This window comes from Macaca thibetana, chromosome 3 (assembly GCF_024542745.1).
Source record: "Macaca thibetana thibetana isolate TM-01 chromosome 3, ASM2454274v1, whole genome shotgun sequence".
NCBI classification, from domain to species: domain Eukaryota; kingdom Metazoa; phylum Chordata; class Mammalia; order Primates; family Cercopithecidae; genus Macaca; species Macaca thibetana.
Window position 1 is genome coordinate 19,578,667 of NC_065580.1, and position 27,758 is coordinate 19,606,424.

Sequence of the window (27,758 nt, forward strand, 5' to 3'; positions counted from 1 at the left end):
CTGTAGTCCCAGCTACTTGGGAGGCTGAGGCAGGAGAATGGCACGAACCCGGGAGGCGGAGCCTGCAGTGAGCTAAGATCCCGCCACTGCACTCCAGCCTGGGCGATAGAGCGAGACTCTGACTCAAAAAAAAAAAAAAAAAAAAAGTTCCTCCAAACACCTGTACGCATGTCCCTCACTATCTGTGCAAGATTGGTTCCAGGATACCCAGTGGATACCAAAATCCATGAATGTGCATTTTTTAATATAAAATGATGTAATACTTGCATATAATCTCCCATTACACAACCTCTCATATACTTTAAATTGCCTCCAGATTACTTATAATACCTAACACAATGTATATGCTATGTAAACAGTTATACTGTAATGTTTGGGGAATAACAACAAGAACAAATGTCTGTACATGTTCAGTACAGATGCAACAATCCCTTTCTTCTGCTAAATATTTACAATCCCCAATTGGTTCCTTCTACAGATTCCACGACAGATATGGGGGGCCAACTATACATACATGTATATATATAAGTAGATATAAAAATAAATATGAATGTAAAAACTCAGTATATTACTAAAGATACGTCCTTATATACACTATTAATTAGTTGCTTACATTTGCTTGATATTTCCTTAATCATTACTACTTTGTTGGGAAGAATATGCTTAATTTTCAAAAGAATATATGAATCATATGACTTTTACACATTTTCTTAAAATACAGTCTCACCTCATATTTTTAAAAGAGTTGTCAAGAAAGTACATGATCTTACTTGAGTCTTACCCTTCATATAACCACAGAGGATAAACTGCTAAGAGTTTTTCTTATTAAGAGAGATTAATCCACATGTTTTACAGCAAAAGATAACAAACCATTAAAGCAAAATCACATACATCAAGTTCAAAGAAAAAATCTTGTTCTTTGGATGCAATTTCATAATCCGCTCTTAAAGCCAGGTCATGGACTTTCAGACATTCTCCAAGATCCATTCTCTGGAAGGGAAAAAAGACATAATATTGAAACAAAAAAACACATTTTTAAAAAAAATATATAAACAACCACAGTTCTTTTCAGAATACATATTAAGTCATACAGATGCTTTTTTATGTAGGGGCTCCCAAATTACAAAATTTCATAGACAAATAAAAAACATGGTGTCAGAAGAAGAAAATGGCACCAATTCTGTCTACCAACAGATGGGAACAGGGATCACTTGTACTTAACAATAAATGGATATGGAAAAGCTTTTCAGAATCTGAGAAAAGCTTCTAGCTTCTATATCACAACATAGTTCATTTAGCTCCACAACACAAAAAAGATAGTTAATTTTAAACCAAACTAAAAGAATATATAAATTGAATCGTTGCGATGTCAATGCGCTTTGAAGAATATCTTATTTTTCAAATAAAGATGGAGTCCTCAAAAAACAGACTGGTGGCTGGGCATGGTGGCTCATGCCTGTAATCCCAGCACTTTGGAAGGCCAAGGCAGGAGGATCGCTTGAGCCCATGAGTTTGAGACCAGCCTGAGCAACACACTAAGACCTGTCTCAATTTTTAAAAATAAAAAATAAATTAAAAAAAACCCAAAACAAAACAGACTGGTGACTCTGACAGTCTTGTCTGGGGACAAGACTAATAAACTAGTAAAGAGATGATTTACTAATAATACCCAATATAAGTGCACAGAGAACAAGCATTTAACCCCACTTACAATAAACATGTATCAGGGAAATAAATACTCTTACTGAACCTAGGGTCCTTCTACTTGGAAACTCCAATTAGGTGTTATTTACCAAACCAGAGGCTTTTCTCGTATCTGAGACAAAATATCTAAAAATCTATCCATTTTTACATGTATCTAGGCAACTTCCATGAAACTTTTTTTGGGGGAAAATATAAGGAGAAAAAATTGGCAAGATGCAAGATCATTACAGTTATGATTAATCGGTGATCAAAGCAAGGCAGAGATTTTCCAACTGGAGGTGTGACCACCCTTGGAATACCTCAAAATCTCTGGAGGGTTGGTAAAAAGGGAGTACAAGTCATTCTCCTTCCTTTGACTATTAAGGTCCCACTGTGGTAAGCACTATCTTAGGTGCTAGGGATATAGAGTTAAGTGACAGAGACAGTCTGACTTCATGGAGCTTACATTCTATTTGAGGGGAAACAAATAACAAGAATCATGTCTATGAACAAAGTTAGATGATGTAATAAAATAGCAATGCTCCCCATTACTATGGGGGGCTACTTGGGATGAGCTGGTCAGAGAAGACCTTTCTGAAGAGGATACAATTAAACTGGATCTCAAGAGGGAGAAGCAAATGAATCTTAGGAAAAGGCAAAAAGTAATGTTCCAGGTTGTACAGAAGATTTAGAAGGCAGATCTTTAAAGTATTTATTTATTTATATGCCACTGTTAATCACAGGGAAGTTCATGGTAACAGGGAAGAGGAACAGAGTATGGCACACAGGTCTGAGTCTTAGCTTTGTATACAGTATCTAAAAATGAGTCTGCCTATTTAACTTGTCAACAATCTAAATATGTATAAAAAGTATGATAATTAATTTTGTAAAATATCCCAACTAAAAAGCATAGTTAATTCACGAGATCAAGATTCAAAAGTATTAAGAGACCAGATAAAATTTAAAAGAAACAAATATGAAGTCCTATAGTTACATATCCAAGATAATAAATTTACAAATAAGTAGGTATGAGCAGAGAATCAGACAATTTAAAAATTTAAGTAGTCAAGAGTAACGGTTACAGTATGGCACAACTGAGAAAAACTTATATTGTCTAAAACTAACTCAAAGAGGACACAGTATAAACAAAGCAGGAATTCTCTACTGAAGGCTGGTTTTAAAAGCAAACCACTGCTCTCCAAAACACATTCTATGTACTAACACATTTCAAAAGGAATATGAGAAAATTAGACATAAGTCCATCCTGGCTAACACGGTGAAACCCCGTCTCTACTAAAAAAAATACAAAAAACTAGCCAGGCGAGGTGGCGGGCGCCTGTAGTCCCAGCTACTCGGGAGGCTGAGGCAGGAGAATGGCATAAACCCGGGAGGTGGAGCTTGCAGTGAGCTGAGATCCGGCCACTGCACTCCAGCCTGGGCGACAGAGCGAGACCCCGTCTCAAAAAAAAAAAAAAGAAAAGAAAATTAGACATAAGTATCTCAAAACCAGGCTATACAAAAAAGCCAGGGAACAGAAATAAATAGAGAAGACAAAAATAAGACTGAACCAACTTCAATCAACTGAGGAATTTTTCATAAAGCAGCAGAAATAGATTTGTTTTATTATGGGGCCAAATAAACAATTATTATTATTTGTTTTATTATGAGTCAGACTTTTAACTCTCTGAATACTTGTTCTTCTTTTTTTGAGACAGAGTCTCACTTTGTCACCTAGGCTGGAGTGCAGTGGCATGATCATGGCTCACTGTAGCCTCCACCTCCCAGCTCAAGCGATCCTCCCACCTAAGCACCCCTCCCTGACAAGTACCTGGGACTACAGTCACCCGCCACCATTTCCAGCTAATTTTTTTTTTTTTTTTAAATAGAGACAAAGGGTGCTATCTTGCCCAGGCTGGTCTCAAACTCCTGAGCTTGACTGATCCTCCCACTTCAGCCCCCCAGTGCTGGACTACAGGCATGAGCAACTGCACCTGATCAGGAAAATATTTTCAATAATCAAAGTTTTCCGAAGGTAGAACAAACATCCTCAGAGTTAGTGAGTTCCCAGATAAGTGAGGTGTTCAAACACTGTTTTGACAACCCTTTTACTAGGATATTAAGGAAAGAATTCAACCATCAGGTAGTTTTTTTCTTCCTTCAGACTCTTAGATGTTGTGACTATTAAAACAACAACAACAACAAAAAAAAACCAACAATGTTTCTGGCCACAGTGGCTAATGCCAGTAATTCCAGCACTTTGGGGGGCCAAGGTGGGAGGATCGCTTGAGCCTAGGAGTTCCAGACCAGCCTGGGTAACATAAGAAGACCCCATCTCTACAAAAAGTAAAAAAAAAAAAAAAAAAAAAAAAATTATCCAGGCATGGTGGCCCATGCTTACAGTCCCAGCTCCTCAGGAGACAGAGGCAGGGGGATCACTTGAGCTCTGCAGGTCAAAGCTGCAGTAAGCTGTGATCATGCCACTGCATTCCAGCCTGGGTGACAGAGCTAGACCCTGTCTCAAAAGTAAAAACAAACAGAAAATGTTTTTCTGTAAAACTATATTACCTTTGGTTCTTAATTACATAATGGAATGAATGAGAATGTATAAATTCTGCCCTCAAAGTTATCCTTTGGGAAATAATGAGGACTCATCACTGTTATAAAAGTCCTCATCATGCTTAGTGGTATTCAAGTACTGTACTGTTACTGAGTATGCTGAGATTTTTCCAGGCTCCAATCCTTACCTCCAATTCATTAGTCTGGTTTAACAAGCTAAGGAGTTTTTTCAGTGACAATAAACAAAAAGTAAAGCTTTCTATGAATGTGTAGAAATTCAAATTTAAAAGGTGCTCATTAAACAACAATTATTAAGAAAATGCAGAAAAACTTAAATATTCCTAAGAAAGAATTCCAGAAAACATGATAGGAATGAAAGAAGCTAACGGCAGAAGGAGGCTGTCATTGTCTTTGATATGCCAGGAAGTAGGTTTCTGAAATTAACAATTTCTAAACATCAATCATGCCAACAACTTCCTTACTATTTTATTTCCACAGCTATAGCTGTTCACACGCTAAATTTTATTTCATAAAATGCAAGATGTCACAGTTGGAAAGGCTTTTTGATCCACTGTAGTTCTCAAACTAGACCTGGGGAACTTTTACATAATATTGATGGAAGCTTTTTAAAAAGTCCCAATTCCTACCTCCCAAAGACTAACTCAATTGTAAAAGCCTTCTAGGTACTTTTAATGTGCAGTGTTGAGAACCACTCACTGATCTAGTTTTATTCCCATTCTTTGCACAGAAAGAATGACTTGCTCAGGGTGCTTATCAGAAAATCTCGTTAGACTGATTCCTAGTCTAATATAGCTTCCACTTTACCATGCTAGTTCCCGTTATTTCAGTACTAACTTACCTTCCAATATTTTTCAGCAAGTCATTCCCCACAACATCTAAAAAAGCTCACAGCAGAGATTCAAAGCAGCTGTCTACTTTCTTTCTTCTGTATCTCCTTTATCTTACTTTCATCAGTTCCCTGATCAACTACATTTCCAATCTGTATTCAACAAAAACTTAAAAGTAACACATAAATTTTGCCTCATTGTTTTTAACCTAAACATCTGTCTCTATTGCAAGAATTCTAGGCTCCCTGCCTCCACATCTTTAAAGTTACATCACACAACCAACCAAAGGAAGAAAAGCAACTATGTAGACCAAGAACAAAATGAACACAAGAAAAGATACAATTTTACCACTATAGTAGAGGTGGACTTCTTGGTGAGAGTAGCCTTTTGGGGAAGGCATGCCATGGGGAAGATTCATGAGAGGGGTAAGATTAACTCACTAAAATGTGACTTCCACAGAGCAAGAATTCTTCTGTTTTATCTACTATGTGCCTATGCTGAACAAATCAAACTGAAAAAAGGGCAAAGAAGAACATTTGGCACAGGGGGGCTTATTAACAAGCCAGAGTGTTCAAGATGAATTACAGGACAAAACTAATCTGAGTTCCTGGAGGGGAGGTTCTCCTTAGCCTCTCCTTGGATTATCTCCTTTGCTTGGACTCCTTACCTTCTTAAGTGTTTTGAGCTACTCTTCTTTTTTCCTCCAAGAGGCAGGGCTTGTCATAGTCTAGCCTGCCTCACCACAAGCCCTAGGACCAAGGGCCTAATTGTAACAAAGAAGGCTTTTTTTGTATGTGGAATATCTTCAGTGGTTATCTCTTCAGGGACCTAGTGGGACAGTAGGTATAGCCAAGGCAGATTTTCAGAATACTAGGCATCTATGTTCCTCTGTCCATACCATGATGACTACTAAGCATCTGCTCTGGCACTGTGCTACGCACATGAGTATTTAAAATTTAAAACAAGGTCAGATGCAGTGGTTCACTCCTGAAACCCCAGCACTTTGGGAGGCCAAGGCAGGCAGATCACTTGAGGTCAGAAGTTCGAGACCAGCCTGGGCAACATGGTGAAACCCTGTCTCTACTAAAAACACAAAAAAATAGCTGGACGTGGTGGCAGGCACCTGTAATCCCATCTACTCAGGAGGATGAGGCACAAGAATCACTTGAACCCAGGAGGCAGAGGTTTGCAGTGAGCCGAGATCGTGCCACTGCACTCCAGCCCTGGAAACAGAGTAAGACTCTGTCACAAAATGTGTGTGTGTGTGTGTGTGTGTGTGTATACGTGTGTGTATATATATATTATTTATTTTTACTTTTTTAGAGACAGGGCCCCACTCTGTCCCCCAGTCTGGAGTACAGTGGCATGATCTCAGCTCACTGCAACCCTGCCTCCCAGGGTCAAGCAATCCTTCCGCTTCAGCCACCTGACACCTGAGTAGCTGGGACCAATAGGCACACTCACCATACCTGGCTAATTTTTTGGAGATGGAGTCTCACTCTGTTGCCCAAGCTGGAGTGCAGTGGCGTGATATCAGCTCACTGCAACCTCTGCCTCCCAGGTTCAAGCGATTCTCCTGCCTCAGCCTCCCTAGTAGCTGGGATTACAGGCATGCACCACCACACCCAGCTAATTTTTGTATTTTTAGTAGAGATGGTGTTTCACCATGTTGACCAGGCTGGTCAAACTCTTGACCTCAGGTGATTCAACCACCTCGGCCTCCCAAAGTGTTAGGATTACAGGCCTGAGCCACCACACCTGGTCTTAAACTATTTTTTAATTTAACAAGCAGCTGCTGGGAGTGGTTGCTCACGCCTCTAATTCCAGCACTTTGGGAGGCCGAGGCGGGCAGATCACTTGAGATCAGGAGTTCGAGAACAGCCTGACCCAACATGGAGCAACCTCATCTCTACTAAAATAATACAAAATTAGCCGGGCGTGGTGGTGCATGCCAACTACTCAGGAGGCTGAGGCAGGAGAATCGCTTGAACCGAGGGGGCAGAGGTTGCAGTGAACCGAGATCACGCCACTGCACTCCAGCCTGGGCAACAAGAGCGAAACTCCATCTCAAAACAAAAAACAAAAAAATCAGGTAGCTTACTTCATGATTAAATTCCTTCCACAAGTTTATTCTTGGTTTTTAATTTTTACATCTAAATGCTTAGATTGTAGATTTTTTTTTAAATGCTTATTTGTAATTAAGTTCAGCTCTGCATTTTGTCTTCTCCATTCTGAATCTATTACTCCATGAAATGTTGACCAAATAACTATACCTGATCCTGGTAACTTATAGCCCCACAGCGTTTTATACTGTTGTTTTACCAACAAGGTAACAAAGCCAAATTGTCAAGAATTTTTAACTTTTCTTTTGAAATTCCAAAAGTGAGTGTTATTTCCCCAAATAAACTCTAAGCTTCGTTAGAAAAACCATCTGTTTCTCTTACTTATCCCTCCCAGGAGACCAAGTTTTGCACAAACCATGACTATTGAATAAACCTGATAATTTGACTAAAGAATTCTATTTCTAAGGAATAGTGAAATAATTATAAAAAGATAAATGGAGAATAAAGTTTAACAATGTTTTCTAGAAAACAAGAAACATTTTAAGAGCCTCTCAACAGGGGTTTGGTTGATTCAGCTATGGAACAGCTATACAGTGTCTATTTAGTCTTTAAAAATGATGTTCTTGATATACCAAGTGGAGAAAAGAGAAGCTGGCAAAGAAAGATGTAATAAAATATGTATTTTGGAATTTACAAATCTGTATTACTATGAGGGTTGTTTGAACTTTCTGGTACCAGTTGAATTATAAGCAATGAGCATGTATTATTATTACAATTAGAACAATCAAAGAAGCCAGGCCAGGCGTGGTGGCTCACACCTGTAGTCCCAGCACTACGGAAGCCTGAGGCAGGCAGATCACTAGAGGTCAGGAGTTCGAGACCAGCCTGGCAAACATGGTGAAACCCCATCTCTACCAAAAATATAAAAATTAGCTGGGCATGGTGACATGCCTGCATCCCAACTACTCGGGAGGCTGATGCAGAAGAATCACTTGAACCTGGGAGGCAGAGGTTGCAGAGAGCCAAGATCATGTCACTGCCCTCTAGCCTGGGTGACAGACTGAGACCAGACCCTGTCCCCTCCTCCAAAAAAAAGAAGCCAATTTAATTTTAGAGAAAAAAAATTGAGAGGCATGTGAAAACTATACATTAAAATTAACGAATAGAAATAATTATGGTAGAGCAAATCAAAAGGTTGATTTATACATTTTAAGTGTACTGTTAAGTGTAAATTAATAGTAGCAATATGTTAATATATAAACGATAGAATTTGGCATAGTAATAGCTCCAAGTAATTGTAAATACACCTGCTTTGTTATGTGTTTGAACATTTGTTCAGTTCTATGAACCAGATCCTGAACAAAATTACAGAACAGCATGAGAATATAATTTCTACAATCAAGGAATTTATATTCACAATGGAAATCAAGACATTAAAGCAATAGCTGCAAATGTCTACAAAGATGTACATACAAGGATTTGACTGCCACAGTGTACACCAAAAACAGAAACAAAGACTATTATTAATACTCACTGCATATAAAAGATAAGAGAACAGCCACACTACAAAATATTATTCAGGCATTTTTAAAAATGCAGACAACTGATACGGAAACCTCTCCAACACAAGTGAAAAAAAATTCAAACAATTTAACGCCATCCGTTAAAACACATAACCTTGTGTAAATGCACAGAAAGGAGAGTGAAAGATGTACAGTAAATAGTTGACAAGGTTTAGATCTGAGAAGGAGGGTGAGGTATAATTGGAAACATTCATGTTTTATACTTTATTCTCTTGTACTTAAAAACTACATTGTCTAAGTAGTAAGACAGACTAGGCCAGGCGCAGTGGCTCACGTCTGTAATCCCAGCACTTTGGGAGGCCGAGGCAGGTGGATCACTTGAGGTCAGAAACTTTGAGACCAGCCTGGCCAATATGGCGAAACCCCACCTCTACTAAAAATACAAAAATTGGCCGGGCGCGGTGGCTCAAGCCTGTAATCCCAGCACTTTGGGAGGCCAACAAGGGCGGATCACGAGGTCAGGAGATCGAGACCATACTGGCTAATACGGTGAAACCCCGTCTCTACTGAAAAATACAAAAAAACTAGCCGGGTGAGGTGGCGGGTGCCTGTAGTCCCAGCTACTCGGGAGGCTGAGGCAGGAGAATGGCGTAAACCCGGGAGGCGGAGCTTGCAGTGAGCTGAGATCCAGCCACTGCACTCCAGCCTGGGCGACAGAGCGAGATTCCGTCTCAAAAAAAAAAAAAAAAATACAAAAATTAGGCGGGTGTGGTGGCATGTGCCTGAAGTCCCAGCTGCTCAAGAGGCTGAGGCAGGAGAATCACTTGAACCCAGGAGGCGGAGGTTGTGAGCCGAGATGGCGCCACTGCACTCCAGCCTAGGGGACACAGTGAGACCCTGGTCTCCAAAAAAAGAAAAGAAAAGAAAAGAGACTGGGAACTAGACCACATCAGAACACCTCCCTTCACCTCGTATTATCCATTTGATCCTGAGAAATTCACTTAAACTCTGAACTTCCAAGCTAGAGTGCACTGGCACGACCATAGCTCACTGTGGCCTTGAACTCCTAGGCTTAAGTGATCTTCCTGCTTCAGTCTCCTCAGTAGCTAGGACGACATGTGCATGCCACACCGAGTTAATTATTTTTTTTGTTGAGATGGAATCTTGCTGTGTTGTCCAGGCTGGTAACTCCTTGCCTCAAGTGATCCTGCCTGTGCCAGCTGAACTTCTGTTTTCTCAAGTACTTCAGGATTGCTGTTCAGATCAAGTAAGATGTTTATAAAAGCACTCTGAAGGCAGGCTGTCAACCTAGTTATTTTGCATATTGATTGCAATGGGATATAAGCTCAATGAGGGAGGAACACAGCCTTTCTTGATCATTCTAACAGCCCCAATCAGATAACACTGTTCACCACATAATAGGTACTCAATATTGTGTTATATAATATGACACAATATTATATTACAGCTCAATTATTTGTTCAGTGAAGAACTTATTTCCTTGGCTCATAACTTTACATACTTCTAATGCTTCCATTTTCAAGTGAATTCACAAAAGAGGGCTATCTTTATTAAGTATCAGTGTGTATGAGGAAGTTTCTAGGACAAGTGAAGATAATTTACACAGAAGACACAGAATAGAGGGAAAGAGCCAGAGCAAATGCTTCAAGGGAGAATGCAATATTTCCTATCAGGAAAAAAAAGAGGAACAACTTAACTGGAACGAGATGATTTCTACTAGAAGATAAAGGAAAATGATGGGGGGGAAAGAGGATGTAGGATTATACTGGCCCACAGGCCACTAGTTTACAGCCTCTGACTAGATTGTGAAAGAGTCTGAAAATGAGTCAAAAAAATGCTGAATTTATTCTGTAGGAAAAGAATACTTGACTACTTAGGCAGAAATATGACACAATGAAATCCATGTTTCAGAACAATTAACACTAGACAGATTGACTAGAAGAAAGAGACAAAGGGCAAGAGAAGATATTACAAGAACCTAGGAATAAAGCCACTGGGGTCAAATTAGAACAGAAAAGAGAAAGCAGGTGATAGAGGTATATCAGACTGCCGAAGAATTAAAAAACAAAAAAACAAACAAACAAACAAAAAACCCACACACACACACAAACCAACAAACCAACAAAACAATTTAAAAAATGTGAAGTGTCTCTGGAATAATGAATCCCATCACACCTTCTTACAAATGTGGAAATCAAGACTCAGATCAACATTTGCCTAAGATCATAAGCTAATGGCAGCAGAGTAAAAATCTCAACAGGTCTTTAATATAGCTCAATATTCTTTCAATAACACAATCACTTTCAACCTACAGGTATTAGCTAAATGGAAATTAAGTGTGGAAAGAAAGAAAAAGTCAGGAGTCTTTTCAGGGTTTCAAGCATTTCAAACATGAGAAAACAATGATGCCACCAAGAGAACTGACTAAATCAAATGGGAAAACTGTTCTATGAGGAAAAACGTCTTGCTCTGGACAAGATGATTTTGAGGAATAACAGGAAATCTAAGTGGCAGCATCTAGTATGATACAGATATATGACTACATTCACTACAGGCTTTCTTTATTCAAGTTTTCCAGGGTGAAAGTTTTACATATTCCTCCCCAGAGTTACAGCTCAAGCATTTTTCCAGAAGACCGTGTAACAAATTACACAAGAACACAGAGTCTGACCTCCATGTTAACAACTATACCTTAGACATGAGTATAGGGTGAAGAGAAATGGGGCACATTGTGCATATATAACGTTGTTGGTTTTCTACCACTTCCCAATTTCTTAACTGCCTCTTTCCACTTGTGTATGTTCCACCTCCAAACCCATTTTTCCCAGAGTAAAGATAAATCATGATATTTTTCTACTTTTTTATAATTTTTTTAAGAACGTAGGAAATATTTTTGTATCCATTTCTGACCCTAGATGTGCAAAGAAAACTAGAAAAAGTTAAAACAAGAGGTCTTGTCGCACAAAGACTATGGTGTACTACCTAACTGGAAAGAGAGAAAATGAAACTACACAAATGAGATAAATAACACATTTTTTTTCAGTAGTACAGAAAGCAGGTGTTATACTGGGGTTGAGAGGCTAAACTGCTACAGGGTAAGGCAATCACATATAGTAAGCCAGACAGGATTTAAATTTTTAGTGAGAAGAAAGAATATTGCAAGCAGAGGAAAAGAGCGTAAACAAAAATGAGAAGCATGCGAGGGAAAGAAAGGAGTGAGACGACAATAAGCAAATCAGTTTGGTCAAATGAGGGAACCAGCCAGGCACGGTGGCTCACACCTGCAATCCCAACACTCTGTGAGGCCAAGAGTTCCAGGCTCCAGTGAGCTATAATGACACTATTGCACTTCAGCCCTGCATGACAGAGCAAGATTCTGTCTCCAAAAAAAAAAAAAAAAAAAAAGGAAAAGAAAAAACAACTTACACTATTTATTCATTCAAGGGAGAAGTACCCTGGGTAAGTATTTTAAATTTTTCAGTACAGGTATAAACAACAGAGAACTACCACAAGTTTTGCGTAGGAACAAAATGGCAAGTTGATTCCCACTCAGAAATGACTACCTTCTTCTCCACATTCGGATCTCTTCAAATGTCACTTCATCAAAAATTTTCTCCATTAGGAAACAAGAGTTCTCATATAAAAAATAAAATAAAAATTTTCAGCCAGGCGCAGTGGCTCACACCTGTAATCCCAGCACTTTGGGAGGGGTGGGTCGCTTGAGGTCAGGAATTCAAGACCAGCCCGGACAACACGGTAAAACCGTGTCTCTACTGAAAATACAAAAATTAGCTGGATGTGGTGGCGCATATCTCTAGTCCCAGCTACTCGGGAGGCTGAGGTAGGAGATCACTTGAGCCCGGGAGGTGGAGGTTGCAGTGAGCTGAGATCGCACCGCTGTACTCCAGCCTGGGAGACAAAGTAAGACTCCGTCTCAAAAAAGAAAGAATTTTATTTTATTTATTTATTTATTTTTATTTTTTTTGAGACGGAGTCTCACTCTGTCGCCCAGGCTGGAGTGCAGTGGCCGGATCTCAGCTCACTGCAAGCTCCGCCACTACCCAGGTTTACGCCATTCTCCTGCCTCAGCCTCCCGAGTAGCTGGGGCTACAGGCGCCCGCTACCTCGCCCGGCTAGTTCTTTTTGTTTTTTTTTTTTTTTTTTTTTTGAGACAGAGTCTCGCTCTGCCGCCCAGGCTGGAGTGCAGTGGCCGGATCTCAGCTCACTGCAAGCTCCGCCTCCCGGGTTCACGCCATTCTCCTGCCTCAGCCTCCCGAGTAGTTGGGACTACAGGCGCCCGCCACCGCGCCCGGCTAGTTTTTTGTATTTTTTAGTAGAGACGGGGTTTCACCGTGTTCGCCAGGATGGTCTCGATCTCCTGACCTCGTGATCCGCCCGTCTCGGCCTCCCAAAGTGCTGGGATTACAGGCTTGAGCCACCACGCCCGGCCTCTTTTTGTATTTTTTAGTAGAGACGGAGTTTCACCGTGTTAGCCAGGATGGTCTTGATCTGTGTTAGCCAGGATGGTCTCGATCTCCTGAACTCGTGATTCGCCCGTTTTGGCCTCCCAAAGTGCTGGGATTACAGGCTTGAGTCACCGCACCCGGCCAAAAGAAAGAATTTTAAAAAGTAAATAAAAATTTTCTCCAACAACCCTGCCAGAGCAGCTCCTTGGCCTTGGCCCCCTCTCCCACCCCATTCCCACTCTGAATTACCAAACTATGCTTTTGTGTCATAACACTCATTACTACCTAAAATCACAGTATTTGTTTTCATATTTGGCTGTGTGCCTCCCACATTACAATGTAAACTCCCACCACTGGAACAGAAACCCAGATCCACATCTGTATTCCCACCACCTACCACAGTACACATAGTAGGTACTCAAGTATTTAAGTGAGTGAATGAATGATTGCTAACTTCCGCCATCAGCAATACCCTCAGAGAGAGAAAAAAAATAACAAATTACTTCAATGAGTAATTTGAAGTAATTTGTTAATTTTTATTAGATTTTAAATGTAAAAGCTAATTTACAATTAGTCTTCATTTGTTAAAGTTACAGTCACATGGGTATTTGTTTATGATGCGACTTCAGAAATTACAAAACAAGTACCGTGAATTATCTTTACTTTCTCTATTCAGACCTTATTAATCTGATCCTTCTTGCTCACCCTTTTCTATTTCTTCCTCTGCTTAATTCCAATTATCACTTAAATTTGATCACTCTAAACATTTTTGTAATAAATATAAGGAGAAAAACACAAAAACTTATCTAAACTTAGAATTACAAGTCACCAGGCGCGGTGGCTCATGCCTGTAATCCCAGCATTTTGGGAGGCTGAGATGGGCGGATCACGAGGTCAGGAGATCGAGACCATCTTGGCTAACACAGTGAAACCCTGTCTCTACTAAAAATTCAAAAAAATAGCCAGGCGTGGTAGCGGACGCCTGTAGTCCCAGCTACTCAGGAGGCTGAGGAGGAGAATGGCGTGAACCCGGGAGGCAGAGCTTACAGTGAGCTGAGATCACACCACTGCACTCCAGCCTGGGCAACAGAGCTAGACTCCGTCTCAAAAAAAAAAAAAAAAAAAAAAAAAAAGAGTAAGTTTTACAAGTCATATTATCTGAGTAAAATCAACACACATCTTTATTTTTGATCCTGTAAGCCAAAAAAGTTTATGAGACCATTTATTCTCAAAGTGCTTTGGCCAGGCACAGTGGCTCAGAGCCTGTAATTCCAGCACTTTGGGAGGCTGAGGTGGGCAGATCACCTGAGGCCAGGAGTCCGAGACCAGCCTGGCCAACATGGTGAAACCGTCTCTACTACAAATACAAAAAACTAGCCGGGCATGGTGGCATATGCCTGTAATCCAGCTACTTGGGAAGCTGAGGCAGGAAAATAGCTTGAACCCAGACAGAGGTGGCTGCAGTGAGCTAAGATTGAGCCATTGCACTCTAGCCTGGGGAACAAGAGCAAAACTCTGTCTCAAAAAAACCAAAAAAAAAAACCAAAAAAAAAATCCTTTAATCCTATGCAGGTTAAAGTAAAACACTAATGAGCTTTTAGAAGTTCCCTTAATGAGTAAGAATCAACTAGAAAGCATGTAGGTCCTGCCTAAAGGTAGAACTCATCACATGTTAAAAAATATTTCCAGTGACAGAGAATTTGTAATTCTTTGTAAATTTGCTTGATGTTTGTGGTTAATCGCCTATATAAACAATATTTTTAGGCTGGGCACAGTGGTTCAGGCCTGTAATCCCAGCACTTTGAGAGGTCGAGGCAGGTGGATTACTTGAGGCCAGGAGTTAAGACCAGCTTGGCCAACATGGCAAAACCCCATCTCTACTAAAAATACAAAAATTAGCCAGGCGTGGTGGTGGGTGCCTGTAAATCCCAGCTACTCAGGAGGCTGAGGCATGAGAATCACTTCAACCTGGGAGGTGGAGGCTGCAGTAAGCCAAGATTGTGCCATTGCACTCCAGCCTGGGAGACACAGCAAGACTCTGGTCTCAAAAAAAAATTTATCGGTTTCAAGTTTTCATTTCTTACTATTGTGTTCAATGAACTACATCCTCCAAATGATGCATTTACAACTCCACACTCCCTTTTTCAACAAACAGTTTCAGAGAACACGCTTGTTTCCTTAGAAGTGTTAAAATACAGTTAATAAAACTACTTATCTCTAAAAAACATCTGGAGGGTCCAGGAAATACTAAGAGAATAATTCCTGATTCTTAGCTAATAAGCATTTATTGAGACTCATCGTACAAAGAAATCAACGTGACACTGAAATATATTAACCAGTACTAGACTATGAAAAACAATCGGCTTCAATGACTCCCAGACCTCCTACTTTATTTGGGAATAACTGGTCTTTACTACTCTCTTTAACTTCAAGAGTCATCCTATGGCTGAGTACAGTTGTTCACACCTGTATCCCAGCACGTTTGAGAGGCCCAAGCATGAGGATCCTTCAAGGTTAGGAGTTTGAGAAGAGACTGGACAACATGGCAAGAGTTTGTCTCTACAAAAATTTAAAAATTAACTGGGCATGGTGGCATGAGCCTGCTGTCCTTGCTACTTGGGAGGCTGAGGCAGGAGGATCACTTGAGCCCCAGAGTTCAAGACTGCAGTGGCTACGATTATACCACTGCACTCCAGCCTGGGTGCCCGAGTGAGACTGCTTCTTTAATTTAAAAAAAAAAAAAAAAAAAAAAAAAAAAGGCGTCCTGATAGTTTCAAGACTTTTGAAGATGTACTTCAAAAAAAAAAAAAAAAAAAGCTGCAGGGGGAATATACATGATTATAAATAAAATACAGTAGTCTGTGTGTAAAATATTTCCTGAAGCTGGCTGATGGGTACATGGAAATTCATTAAATAAACATCAACACAACAGTCTGCCATACCCATATGAACATATATCTGTACTTAATCATTAATACAAGTAATACACAAAAGTGCTGACAACCCTCAACTAGAAACAAAGACTAAACCAGAACAAGGTATTACTCTACATGGTTTATACATGGTTTATTACTATACACGGGTCACCGTGGGGAAAAAAATTACCTACCTCCATAAGCCTGAATTGTACTATTTTAAAAAGTATATAAAATGAATGATCTCAGATTATTCAGAACAGAGCCAGAAATGGTGGTGTGCATCTACAGTAGTCCCAGCTACTTAGGAGGCTGAATTGGAAGGATCACCTGAGCCCAGGAGTTCAAGGCTGTAGGGCACCATGATTGCTCCTATAAATAGCCACTGCACTCCAGACTGGACAACACAGTGAGACCCCCTAACTCTTAAAAAAATAATTATTATTCAGAATGACAGAAATGGATTATTTCCAAAGGGCGTAAGTACCCCAAGTTGAATATTTCTGAGTATTCTTGTTCCTATTTGCCAAAAATGCTTTAAACGATTAAAGCCTTGGTTTTTAAGGTTTAATAGAAAAATTTTAATTATTCACTGACAATCTTTTAAAGCGCTGTTAACTTTCTGGGCACCAAATGCATTTTTTATTTAGACAGTCTCTAGAAACAGTTAAGAGAATGTATATTTTTGTAATAGACTGAGAACAATAAAATACAGCAAATCTGCTTAAAATAAGAATACAACACACTTCAAATCTAAATTTGGAAATTAGCTGGTCATGGTGGCACAATCCTGTAATCCCAGCTACTTGGGAGGCTAAGGCAGGAGAATCGCTTGAACCTGAGAGGCAGAGGTCGCAGTGAGCTGTGATCTCGCTACTGCACTCCAGCCTGGAGTATATATGAAATATACATCATATATATATATATGACTAAATATTAAACCAATAAACACGGTTAATGCCAAGAACATCAGATCTCCACATTCAGATCTCTTCAAATTTTAATCTTAGTTAAATAATACTTAAACCTTTAAATAATACCAAGGCAGCCCAAAATAAACTATTTATGGGAAAAGATGTAAACAATTTACAGATTGATTTTTCACACTTGCACAGGTAACCACTGGTGTCATATTTTGATAAGAAATCCAGGCCGGGTCAGGTGAGGTGGCTTACGCCTGTAATCCCAGCGCTTTGGGAGGCCAAGGTGGGTGGATTACTTGAGGTCAGGAGTTTGAAACCAGCCCGGCCAACATGGTAAAATCGTCTCTACTAAAAATACAAAAAAAAAAAAAAAATTAGCCAGGCATGGTAGCAGGCACCTGTAGCCCCAGCTACTCGGGAGGCTGAGGCAGGAGAATCACTTGAACCTGGGAGGTGGAGGTTGCAGTGAACTGAGATCACGCCACTGCACTCCAGCCTAGGCGACAGAGCAAGACTCTGTCTCAAAAAAAAAAAAAAAAAAAAAGGAAAAAAAAAAAAGACATCCAGGCCGGGCGCGGTGGCTCAAGCCTGTAATCCCAGTACTTTGGGAGGCCGAGGCGGGTGGATCACGAAGTCAGGAGATCGAGACCATCCTGGCTAACATGGTGAAACCCCGTCTCTACTAAAAATACAAAAAACTAGCCGGGCGTGGTGGCGGGTGCCTGTAGTCCCAGCTACTCGGAGGCTGAGGCAGGAGAATGGCGTAAACCCGGGAGGCGGAGCTTGCAGTGAGCCGAGATCGTGCCACTGCACTCCAGCCTGGGTGACACAGCGAGACTCCGTCTCAAAAAAAAAAAAAAAAAAAAAAAAAAAAAGACATCCAGGCCGGGCGTGGTGGCTTGCATCTGTAATCCCAGCCCTTTGGAAGGCCGAGATGGGTGGATCACCTGAGGTCAGGAGTTCCAAGACCAGCCTGGCTAACATGGTGAAACCCTGTTTCTACTTAAAATACAAAAAATTAGCCGGGCATGGTGGTGCGCAGCACCTGTAATCCCAGCTACTGGGGAGGCTGAGGCAGGAGAACTGCTTGAGTCCGAGAGGCCGAGGTTGAAGTGAGCCAAAATCCAGCTTGGGCAACAAGAGCAAAACTCTGTCTCAACCAAAAAAAAAAAAAAAAGGAAATCCAATAAAACCAAGATACTCTCCAGCTCCGTATCTGTAACCCTTTTGCCATTAATAATTGTTAACTTTTGAAATTCAAAGTTAGTTTTTGAAATAATTTATGTAGCATTCTACTTTTGGGTGGACTGATCATTCATCTGATACAATAAATAGACCCTGTTCTAGATGCTTTGGATATAGCAGTAAACAATACAATGTCCCCGCCCTTATGAACTTACATTCTAGTGGCTGGTTGAGAAAATTTTATGCAAGTCTACTTCTCAGCACTTATTCTGTATTTCCATATTCTCATGGCTTTTGCATATGTACTATCAAAGATACTTCAGGGCCAGGAGTGGTGGATCACGCCTGTAATCTCGGCACTTTGGGAGGCCGAGGTGGGCTGATCACCTGAGGTCAGGAGTTTGAGACCAGCCTGGCCAACCAACATGGTGACACCCCATCTCTACTAAAAGTACAAAAATTAGCCAGGCATGGTGGCATGCGCCTGTAATCCCACCTACTTCGGAGAGGAAGGAGAATTGTTTATACCTAGGAGGCGGAGGTTGCAGTGAGCTGAGATCACAACAGTGCACTCCAACCTGGGCAACAAATCAACACTCCTTCTCCAAAACCAAAAAGATACTTCAGCAGTTTTTAAAGTTTGGGTTTGTATGTACCCACGTAGCTGATTTTCAGATTAGGCTTTAAAAGAGAGTCAGGGAAGCAATAAAAAAAGGAGTTTCAAATATAAAAGGTACACCTGGGATAAAACCTGGAACCTACTGGGGCACCATAAAATTCGGCTGGAATATCTGACAACCAATAATCCCATCCAATCACTTCAAATACGCAGATAAATTTTTACTTTAATGACTTTCGGCTGGGCATGGTGCCACATTCCTGTAATCTCAGCACTTTGAGAGGCCTAGGCTGGTGGATCCCTAGAGCCCAGGAGTGTGAGACCAGCCAGGACAACATGGTGAAAGTAAAACTTTGTCTCTACAAAAATAACACAAAAATAAGCCGGGTGTGGCTGGGCTGTTGTTCCAGCTACTTGGGAGACTCAGGCAGGAGAATCACTTGAACTCAGGAGGCAGAGGTTGCAGTGAGCTAAGATAACACCACTGCACTCCAGCCTGGGTGACAGGGAGAGACTGTCTCAATAAATAAATAAATAAGACTGTGACAATATCAAAGTCCCCAATAAAAAATAATATTGACTGTGACAATATCAAAGTCCCTAACCCTATCTGTAAGTATTTTTCAAGATTGGTTCTTTTTAGGAGGCTGAGGCAGGCAGATCACTTGAGGTCAAGAGTTTGAGACCAGCCTGGGCAACATGGTAAAACCCAATCTCTATTAAAAATACAAAAATTAGCCACGGGCGGTGGCTCATGCCTGTAATCCCAGCACTTTAGGAGTCCGAGGTAGGCAGATCATGAGGTCAGGAGATTGAGACCATCCTGGCCAACATGGTGAAACTCCAACTCTACTAAAATACAAAAAATACAAAAAATTATCCAGGCCTGGTGGCGTGTGCCTGTAGTCCCAGCTGTTCGGGAGGCTGAGGCAGGGGAATTGCTTGAATCTGGGAGGCTGATGTTGCAGTGAGCCAAGACTGTGCCATTGTACTCCAGCCTGGTGTCAGAGCAAGACTCCACCTCGAAAAAAAAAATTAGGCCGGGCGCAGTGGCTCATGCCTGTAATCCCAGCACTCTCAGAGGGTGAGGCAGGCAGATCATCTGAGGTCAGCAGTTTGAGACCAGCCTGACCAACATGGCGAAACCCCGTTTCTACGAAAAATACAAAAGTAGGCAGGCATGGTGGCATGTGCCTGTAATCTCAGCCACTTGGGAGGCTGGGGCAGGAAAATCACTTGAACCCGGGAGTGGGAGGTTGCAGTGAGCCGAGATCATACCACTGCACTCCAGCCTGGGCAACAGAGCAAGACTCTGGCTCAAAAAAAAAAAAAAAGATTAGCCGAGCCTAGTGGCACACACCTGTAATCACAGCTACTCGGGAGGCTGAGGCAGGAGACCTGCTTGATCCCAGGAGGCAGAGGTTGCAGTGAGCCAAGACGGCATCACTGCATTCCAGCCTGGGCAAGAGTGTGACCTTGTCTCAATAAAATAAAACAAAATATGTAAAATTCCAGTTGAAACAGAACGAACTAGCCTACTCCCAAATCCTTAGTGCATGAGATGCCTCCAAGGATGTTTCAGAAACATCTGAAAGTCACTGCCCTACGTAACTGAATTACCTAAAAAACTAACAAAAGATTGTTTTAAGTATTTCTAGATTTAAGATTCCTAAATGGTATAGAATACTGTGGTTTTTTTTATTGTGAGACACTTAACAGCACAATTTCTCTAAGCCTTAGTTTTCCTCAACTGTAAAATGATGACTTTACACTAGAAGATATGAGGGTCTATCTACGGTAAAGTTACACTATGATGAGGTCTATAATAAAATTAGTGGTGCTGATTTCTGAATTTTGAACAGGCATACTATGACAGTATACATTTTCCACGTCCTAAGATCTTAATTTCAAGTTTCTGTTAACATCTTTGCTTTATATTTAAAGCCTACTATAAATTATTCGTCATGTATCTTTTTTCGAGATGACAAGGAACTAGATGGAAATATTTTTTAAAGCTATCAATTTCCTTATCTTTCCTCAGGGAAGATATGTACCAGAAGAAATGTGTTGGGGAAAAAAATGACAACTTGGTTTAGGTTTTTCTGTTTTGCTTAAATCTGAAAGGGCATACTGCCTACAGTGAATTTAGCAGGGAGAAAGTGGGCCAAAATGAGGAAAAGAGAGAGACTACAATATGAAAATATTCTAGAAGAATAGAAAAGTAATCCAAGCTTTTTATTTTTTTCTTTTATTTATTTTTTTAAACAGAGTCTCGCTCTTTTGCTCAGGCTGGAGTGCAGTGGCACAATCTCAGCTCACTGCAACCTCCACCTCCAGGGTTCGAGCGATTCTCCTGCCTCAGCCTCCAGAGTAGCTGGAATCACAGGCACCCGCCACCATGCCCGGATAATTTTTTTGTATTTTTAGTAGAGACGGGGTTTCAACACATTAGCCAGGCTGGTCTCGAACTCCTGACCTCAGATGATTCCCCCGGCTCGGCCTCCCAAAGTGCTGGGACTACAGGCATGAGCCACTGCACCCAGCCGCAAGCTTTTGAAGTATAGTAACTTTCTGAGATAAAGAAAATATTCGGCCGGGCGCGGTGGCTCAAGCCTGTAATCCCAGCACTTTGGGAGGCCGAGCCGGGCGGATCACGAGGTCAGGAGATCGAGACCATCTTGGCTAATCCGGTGAAACCCCGTCTCTACTAAAAAATACAAAAAACTAGCCGGGTGAGGTGGCGGGCGCCTGTAGTCCCAGCTACTCCGGAGGCTGAGGCAGAAGAATGGCGTAAACCCAGGAGGCGGAGCTTGCAGTGAGCTGAGATCCGGCCACTGCACTCCAGCCTGGGCGACAGAGCGAGACTCCGTCTCAAAAAAAAAAAAAAAAAAAAAAAAATATTCATATTTCTTATAAAAATCATTAAACATATAATTATTTTGATCCTCTGTTCTGTCTTACTTCCTCTGATTAATTTATTATTTATTTATTTATTTTGAGACAGAGTCTTGCTCTGTCACCCAGGCTAGAGAGCAGTGGTGTGATCTCGGCTTTCTGCAACCTTTACCTCCAGGGTTCAAGTAATACTCCTGCCTCAGCTTCCTAAGTAGCTGGGATTACAGGTGCAGGCCACCACGCCTGGCTGGTTTTTTACATTTTCAGTGGACATGGGGTTTCACCATATTGGTTGGTCAGGCTGGTGTCAAACTCCTGACCTCAAGTGATCGGCCTCCCAAACTGCTGGGATTACAGGCGTGAACTACCACACCCAGCCCTGATTAATTTATTTTAAGAATTAGTTATGCCAGACCAGGCACGGCTGCTCAGGCCCATAATCCCAGCACTTTGGGAGGCTGAGGCAGGTAGACCACCTGAGGTCAGGAGTTCAAAACCACCCTGGCGAACTGGGTGTGGTAGCACACGCCTGTAATCCCAGCTACTCAGGAGGCTGAGGCAGAAATCGCTTGACCCCAGAGGTGGAGGTTGCAGTGAGCCAAGATTGTGCCACTGCACTCCAGCCTGGCCCAACAGAGCGAGTCTCTGTCTCAGGAAAAAAAAAAAAAAAAAAAAAAAAGCATTAGTTATACTAGAGTAATGAAAGGTAAAACGTTTTAAGTGCATTTTCATGAAACTCAATAGCAAAAAATTCCAAACTGTCAGTTATGAAGAGAATTTTTAGAAATCACACTCTCCATTTCTAAGTGCTTGATATAAAGTTCCAACCTCTTTACAATGAAGAAAAGGCTTGGAAATGCATTTCTGGATACTTTTTTCCTTTGTGACAGTCTTACTATGTTGTCCAGGCTACATTTGAAATCCTGAGTTCAGGAAATCTTCCCCACCTCAGCCTCCAAAGTAGCTGGGGCTATAGGTATGTACCACCATGCCTGGCTTTTCTGTATTCTTTTTCTAAATAATCTAAAATACTGGTAAATCATATTCTGCTGCAAGTGACAGATCTTAGACACAAGGTCCAGAAAACTAAAGGGCAACCTTTAGTCATATGATCTTTAGGTACACAACAAAGAAAAAGCATCATAAAGTCAACAGTTAAGGCCAGACACAGTGGCTCCTGCCTGTAATCCTAGTGCTTTGGGAGGCTGAGATGGGAGGACTGCTTGAGTTGTAAACCTTTCAGAATTGAAGCAGAGATTTGAGGACTAGGTAAAGGACATTGTAAGACTCCAAAAGTGTCATACAATGGTGTACTTAAGGACCTGAAAAACTTAACAGCTCACCCTGCGTACAAATAGCTTATAATTACAGAGCTATGACTTGGTAGCAGTCATTCCCTATACAACAAATGCTTTTTGGGACAGAGTGTGATAGTTCACACCTGTTTATGTTCAAGATGCCTATTTCTACTCTGCTGTTCAAATGAAGAATGAAAAACACTGAATTATAACTGTTGATTCTTATTTCCTTTTTTGTTTTTTGTTTGTTTGTTTGTTTTGAGGCAGGGTCTCACTCTGTTGCCCAGGGTAGAATGTAGTGGTGTGATCATAGCTCACTTGGAAGTCTTGAATTCCTGAGCTCAAGCAACCCTCCTGTCTCAGCTTCCCAGACAGTTAGGACTTCAGGAAATACCACCATGCCAAGCTAATTTTTTTTTTATTCTTTTTGTAGAGACGGGGCTTCACTATGTTGACCAGACTAGTCTCAAACTCCTGGCCTCAAGTGGTTTTGTTAATGCTGTTCTCAAAATTTATCTCAAGTGGTAATTTAGCCAGTAAATAAAAATTAAAAGTAAATGTTTAAAATAACTTTAACAGTTAAATTTTATACAATATTAAACACGGAGACTCACAGTATACTATAGACAACCATAGATTTTATAGATTTCAGATGCAGTATAGTGCGGTATAAAATAATTATGAAAATGTTAGAAAGTAGACAAGGGAGTTTATTATGGCTGGGTGCTGTGGTTCACGCCTGTAATCCCAGTACTTTGGGAGGCTGAGGCAGGAGGATTACTTGAGGCCAGGAGTTGGAGACAAGCCTGGGTAAAATGGCAAGACCTAGTCTCTACAAAAAATACAAAAATTCGTCGAGCATGGTGGTGCGCGCCTGTAGCTCCAACTACTCAGGAGGTTGAGGTGGGAGAAACTCATGAGCCCAGGAAGTGGAGGCTGCACTGGGCAGTGTTCACAGCCTGGCTGACAGAGTAAGACTCTGTCTCAAAAAAAAAAAAAGCCAGGCGCGGTAGCTCACGCCTGTAATTCCAGCACTTTGGGAGGCCAAGGCAGACGGATCAAGAGGTCAGGAGTTCAAGACCAGCCTCACCAACATGGTGAAACCCCATCTCTACTAAAAATACAAACGTTAGGGCTGGGCACGGTGGCTCATGCCTGTAATCCCAGCACTTTGGAAGGCCAAGATGGGTGAATCACGAGGTCAGGAGTTCAAGACCAGCCTGGCCAATATGACGAAACTTCAGCTCTACTAAAAATACAAAAATTAGCTAGGCATGGTGGCAGGTGTCTATAATCCCAGCTACTTGGGAGGCTGAGGCAGGAGAATCGCTTGAACCCAGGAGGCAGAGGCTGCAATAAGCCAAGATCATGCCACTGCACTCCAGCTTGGGTGACAAGAGCAAGACTCCATCTCAAAAAAAAAATAAATAAATAAAAATAAAAATACAAAAATTAGCTGGGCATGGTGGCGCACGCCTATAATCCCAGCTACACCGGAGGCTGAGGCAGGAGAATTGCCTGAAGCCAGGCGTTGGAGGTAAGAGTGAGCTGAGATCACACCACTGCACTCCAAGCCTGAGTGACAGAGCGAGACTGTATTAAAAAAAAAAAGTTTAGAGTTCATTATATGTATTATCTGCCATAGTCCTTCCAAATTCCTGTTCTCAGAAACTGGATTTCTTGCCTTGTAGTATTACACCTTTTTTTTTTTTTTTTTTTTTTTTGAGATGGAGTCTCGCTCTGTCGCCCAGGCTGGAGTGCAGTGGCGCGATCTTGACTCACTGCAAGTTCCGCCTCCCGGCTTCACACCATTCTTCCGCCTCAGCCTCCCAAGTAGCTGGGACTACAGGTGCCCGCCACCACGCCCAGCTAATTTTTTTTTTTTTTTTTTTTGTATTTTTTGTAGAGACGGGGTTTCACCGTGTTAGCCAGGATGATCTCAATATCCTGACTTCGTGATCTGCCTGCCTCAGCCTCCCAAAGTGCTAGGATTAAAGGCGCAAGCCACCGCACCTGGCCAGTATTATACTTTAAAATAAACCTAGGCTCTTTTTTTCCCATTAACATAACAGTTTCAACTCTCTTTCCTACTGGAAAAAGTCAAAGGTGTTTCCTGTTGCATATGCCTTGATACATATCTCTTTGGGGCACATCCTTAATTTTAACTCTTCCTATCAAAGAAGAAACCACTCATTTGGCTAAGAAACTCATTGCTTCTGAAAAGGCAAGTCAGAAATCTTTCTTCATTTCAGTCATTTCTGGCAAATGAGAACTAAAGCCAGCTCAAGGTTTAGCCCCTACTAGCTCCCCACCAGCATCAGATGCAGCTATGAAGGGAAGCTACTTGTAATCATTTCAACCAAATCCAAAAGTCAGAGAATCAAATTCTTTGTTCCATATTCCAACAGGTCCACCTTTATGCAGTTTATCTTCCAAATTAAAACAATGATACTCTAAGATCAACATCTCTGCAGACATAGAATCAAAATTGAGCTTTACATTATTAGCAGGAGCAATATTTTAAGTGATAATACTCCCAAATTAAGCTGTGTGGATATAAGTATTTACTAATATATTTCCCCACTGATTCCACAATATAAGTGTGTAAAAATCTTAACAAAAATATATACTGTACTAGATAAAAGTCTACTGTTTAACAGTAAAAGGAACTACTTTAAAAATAATTTTATTTTTGAACTAAAAGTACAAATGCTATATAACTACCTCTGTATTCCAAATAAAACATGCTTTTAAAAAATTGCTGTAAAGAATGGAAAATATTGTAAAATAAAACATATCAACCACTTTTGTGAGGAAACCCATTACTGAAGATTTAAGTAATCATCCTGAATAAACAAACAATAAAGGATGCAAATCCCCCCTCACAAGTCAATTCTTTTGACACAGAATTAAAACTTTATCAAGTAGTTCATTACTGCAGCATATCAGTAATCAAACAATACATTTAGTAAATACATACAGTTCCAGAAAGGACATCATGAGGACAACAGTTGAGAAGGTGACTCTTGCATACTCTGTCATCACTGAATTTGATTCGTTGACGAGTAGTATCTCCTGTAATATAGAAGAGTTAATAACATTCAAGGTTAGACAACTGGAAAGTATTATTCTGAGAGCCCTACTATTACTAGCTTTTTATGTGTGGCTATATACACACATTATAAATCAGCTCAAGAGGGATTAGTTTTTATATACATCCTATAGAAAAACTATTTTAGACAACATGCAGTTGCAGTAAGTGTACTGCATACATAATTCAAATAGTCAAAGTGAGAAAGCAATGCATTCTGTTAAATAGAGTACTTCAGAAAAGCATAGGATTTTAGAGCAGGAATGGACTTTAAAGATTATCGAGTCCAACTCCTTCATACTGCAGATGAGAAAACTGAGGCCCCGAGAGGTTAAGCAACTTGCAGACCCACTAAGAGAGTTTATACTGGTATACAATGTTCCCTTCTTGACACTAAGCATTGATATATTTTTATTTACAGTAATTGAAAAACATAAAAAATAATCTTGCAAACATTGCATACACACTGCGAATCCCCACTGAACCCCAGACGCCATTTCTTCCACTATTTTGTTCCAGCTGAAGTGTCTCCCTTTTGCTGCTGGGAGGAGTTAGAGAGGGTAGAATAACGCGTTTAAGAGCGTACAAACCTGGAAGAAGGACTTACACACCAGTCAAACAAAGGCACATTGCCTAATGAAACGTTAACTTTAATGCGTCCAAAGGTTCCATACCTCCAAGTTTTATGTAGTCTGAGCTTTTCTATGCTGCCAAACTGGGTATATTTAAATTCATTCTGTCTTCATATAACACAATACACCTACCTCCTAAGCAAAAGAAGCATCCAACCTGCTTATCAAATATGGCTATCTACTCAAAACATTAAAGAATCTAAGAAAAAGAAAGGTAACTAGCTCCAATAACAAAATACAGATGTTAGTTACAATTTTTTTGCTTAGAATCTCTTCGGAAAGACAAAAGAAAAAACTCATAAGGATGTTTCCTTTCTATACAGAATAAGCCCTAAGAAATGTAGGTGTTTTATTTTAGCCTTAAACTGATACACTATTGATGAATGAAAACCTACTGGTGAAATACTGAAGCAAGAACTATTGGTGCCAAAAGAGATATAAATACCTCCGTACTTCACATGATATGCCTGGAGCACTCCAAAAACCTTCGTGTAGGATGTGATTCAATCATTTAGTTTCTGTATTTTCACATGTAAGTAACAAAAAAGATTAAAATTTTACCCCTTTATATGGTCATATACTAAAGAGCTTAACTTAAATTCAACTAAATACTATCATTTTTAGATGGGGTAAGATTTTGTTCAAATTGTTTTAACTTGGTTAAAGATATTTTCAAAACATTCTAATTTGCAACCAGGGTATATAAAATTTTAACAACAGTAATTTATAGTTAAAACGATGGCTTCAGAGCAGTTCAACAATAGGTTTTCTAGAAGCTCGTCTCTAGTAGGTTATTTTGGACACAATTTGGAATATTCAGTTTAGTGTTTACGCCTGCTACTATAATGAAAGTTATTTTGATGGTCCTTTTTCCTTTTAAACACAACTGCTTTTGTTCCACATTCATTAACACATCTGAAAAGTTAGCGATAACTCACGGCTTGGCGAATGCGGGGCCTTTCTGACACTCCCTTGCAGATTGAGGTAGGCAGGCATAGATACATTGAACCTTTACAAATAAAACAAGGGGCCAGATTGTT

At 40.6% G+C, this 27,758-nt stretch overlaps 1 protein-coding gene across 8 annotated transcripts in view; it reads right to left on the minus strand.

Annotated features, from left to right (window-relative positions):
• LUC7L2 (LUC7 like 2, pre-mRNA splicing factor) overlaps positions 1-27,758 on the minus strand; it is a 67,148-nt gene that overhangs the window by 24,135 nt on the left and 15,255 nt on the right. For 3 of the 8 annotated variants that reach the window (XM_050782268.1, XM_050782266.1, XM_050782267.1), the window contains 3 exons: positions 27,657-27,727; positions 25,976-26,070; positions 892-990 (listed from right to left, as the gene is read on the minus strand). In XM_050782268.1, coding sequence (XP_050638225.1) covers positions 892-990; positions 25,976-26,070; positions 27,657-27,714 — 252 coding nt within the window. In that variant the 5' untranslated portion in view covers positions 27,715-27,727. Of the gene's footprint in view, positions 1-891; positions 991-25,975; positions 27,728-27,758 lie in introns of those variants that run through there. The other 5 variants (XM_050782265.1, XM_050782269.1, XM_050782270.1 and 2 more) reach the window with 3 other exon arrangements.